General features: G+C 39.2%; 1 protein-coding gene across 1 annotated transcript; it reads left to right on the top strand.

The window, feature by feature from the left end:
• On the top strand, positions 1-1,482 carry LOC18009731. The gene has a single exon (XM_006392426.2). It carries the CDS (start codon positions 363-365, stop codon positions 1,299-1,301), a length of 939 nt encoding a protein of 312 aa, XP_006392488.1. The 5' UTR covers positions 1-362; the 3' UTR covers positions 1,302-1,482.

Raw genomic sequence — 1,482 nt, 5'->3', positions numbered from 1 at the left:
TCTTCTTACTTGTTAATGAGTAAAAGAATTAGTCAAATTACACATTTTCAATTCTAAAAACAAAATAGGTAAGACAAGAAAACCAATAATAATTACTGAAAGAGATAGAACTGTAAAGCCAGTCTGACGTGGGACCCAACTTACGTTCTCTTCTAATCTCTACAGATCATATCGTTCGCTGGCACCTTCATTCACCAAACAATACACCGCTTCTTTCGATCATCATTCATCTCGTTTCCATCTCTTTATCTCTTTTATTTTTGTTAAATTCTAAAAACAGAAAAAGTCATGATTATTCATCAATCATCACAATAATACAAATAAGGAAGTATGTATCTAGTCACCCTTTCTCTGTTAGCAAGATGAGCTTCTGCAAAAGAAGTTTTCACTCTTTCCTTGGCCAGAATAATACCAATACGATGCCATTTAACAATGATCAGCCATGTGAATCCATATTCGGTTTGAAAACGCTATCTCACCATCGGTCCGGTTCATCAGAGAATGGGTTAATGTTGTGTACAGAGTATCTAGGGTTCGAGAGTTACGACATGAGGATGTCAGATAACGAGGTTGAGGAAAAGATGACGTGTCATGCGGAGGCGATAACGGAAAGGGTCGAAACAAAGAGGAAGAAGACGAAGGAGGAGAATGTTGTGGCTACGTCGAGAGATCGTAAGAATCAATTTCCCCCGCCGCTCTCGTCTTTGAACGCCCGAGGAGAGCGTTCTTTTTATCTCCGGCCGGTGAGGAAAGACGGTAGATTGGAACTTACACGAGTTATGATCGACCGACCAGAGATCTTTCATGCTTCTCGAGCAAATGGACGGCTGCGATTACATCTTGTTGGTGGCATTTACGATGGAAATTTGCAACGGCAAAAGGGTGTTGACAATCCCATAAGAGCTTCTTGTGATTCCGAAGAAGAAACCATGGACTTAGAAGACGAACCTAAGGGTCTAGATCGGCTTCATTTGGAATCTAGGTTAGAGATTTATAAAGATAATGATGCGGCATGTGATCAAGTGGTGGCTTTATCGATGACCAATGATAATAGTGGTGCAAGGAGTCTAAGATGTAAAAGTAAACATGAGGTTTTGTTGAATAGTGATGATGATGTTGCACATTTCGATGATGAGCATGATCCAAGAGAATGGAGGTATAAGTATTGTACCAAGAGTAGGAACTATGATGAGAACGATTATCATCGTCGTCATATTCATCATCATATTCATCCCTACCATCACTATAGTAGTAACAATAACATGCATTTATGGAGCCGGTCGTACGTGAAGACCATGTGAGGCTATCAATGTTCAACGTGGCGGATTGAAAATGAAGACAAAATATTTCTATTTAAAAAAAAAGAAGAGACAGCTATTTTGCTTTGGATTCTCCGTTGTGTATGTTTCGATTCGGAAAGTCAGAGTGTTGGGTCTAATATAAAGACTATATTTAAATTCAACGATATGTATTCGTGTGACG

This window comes from Eutrema salsugineum, unplaced genomic scaffold, assembly GCF_000478725.1.
Source record: "Eutrema salsugineum unplaced genomic scaffold, Eutsalg1_0 scaffold_8, whole genome shotgun sequence".
NCBI lineage: Eukaryota > Viridiplantae > Streptophyta > Magnoliopsida > Brassicales > Brassicaceae > Eutrema > Eutrema salsugineum.
Note: the sequence above shows the minus strand (reverse complement) of the source record. Positions and strands in the feature narration are given on the sequence as shown.

Excerpts from the sequence above, each read along its gene's own strand:
- LOC18009731 (XM_006392426.2), top strand. The coding sequence starts at position 363 with ATGAGCTTCTGCAAAAGAAGTTTTCACTCTTTCCTTGGCCAGAATAAT.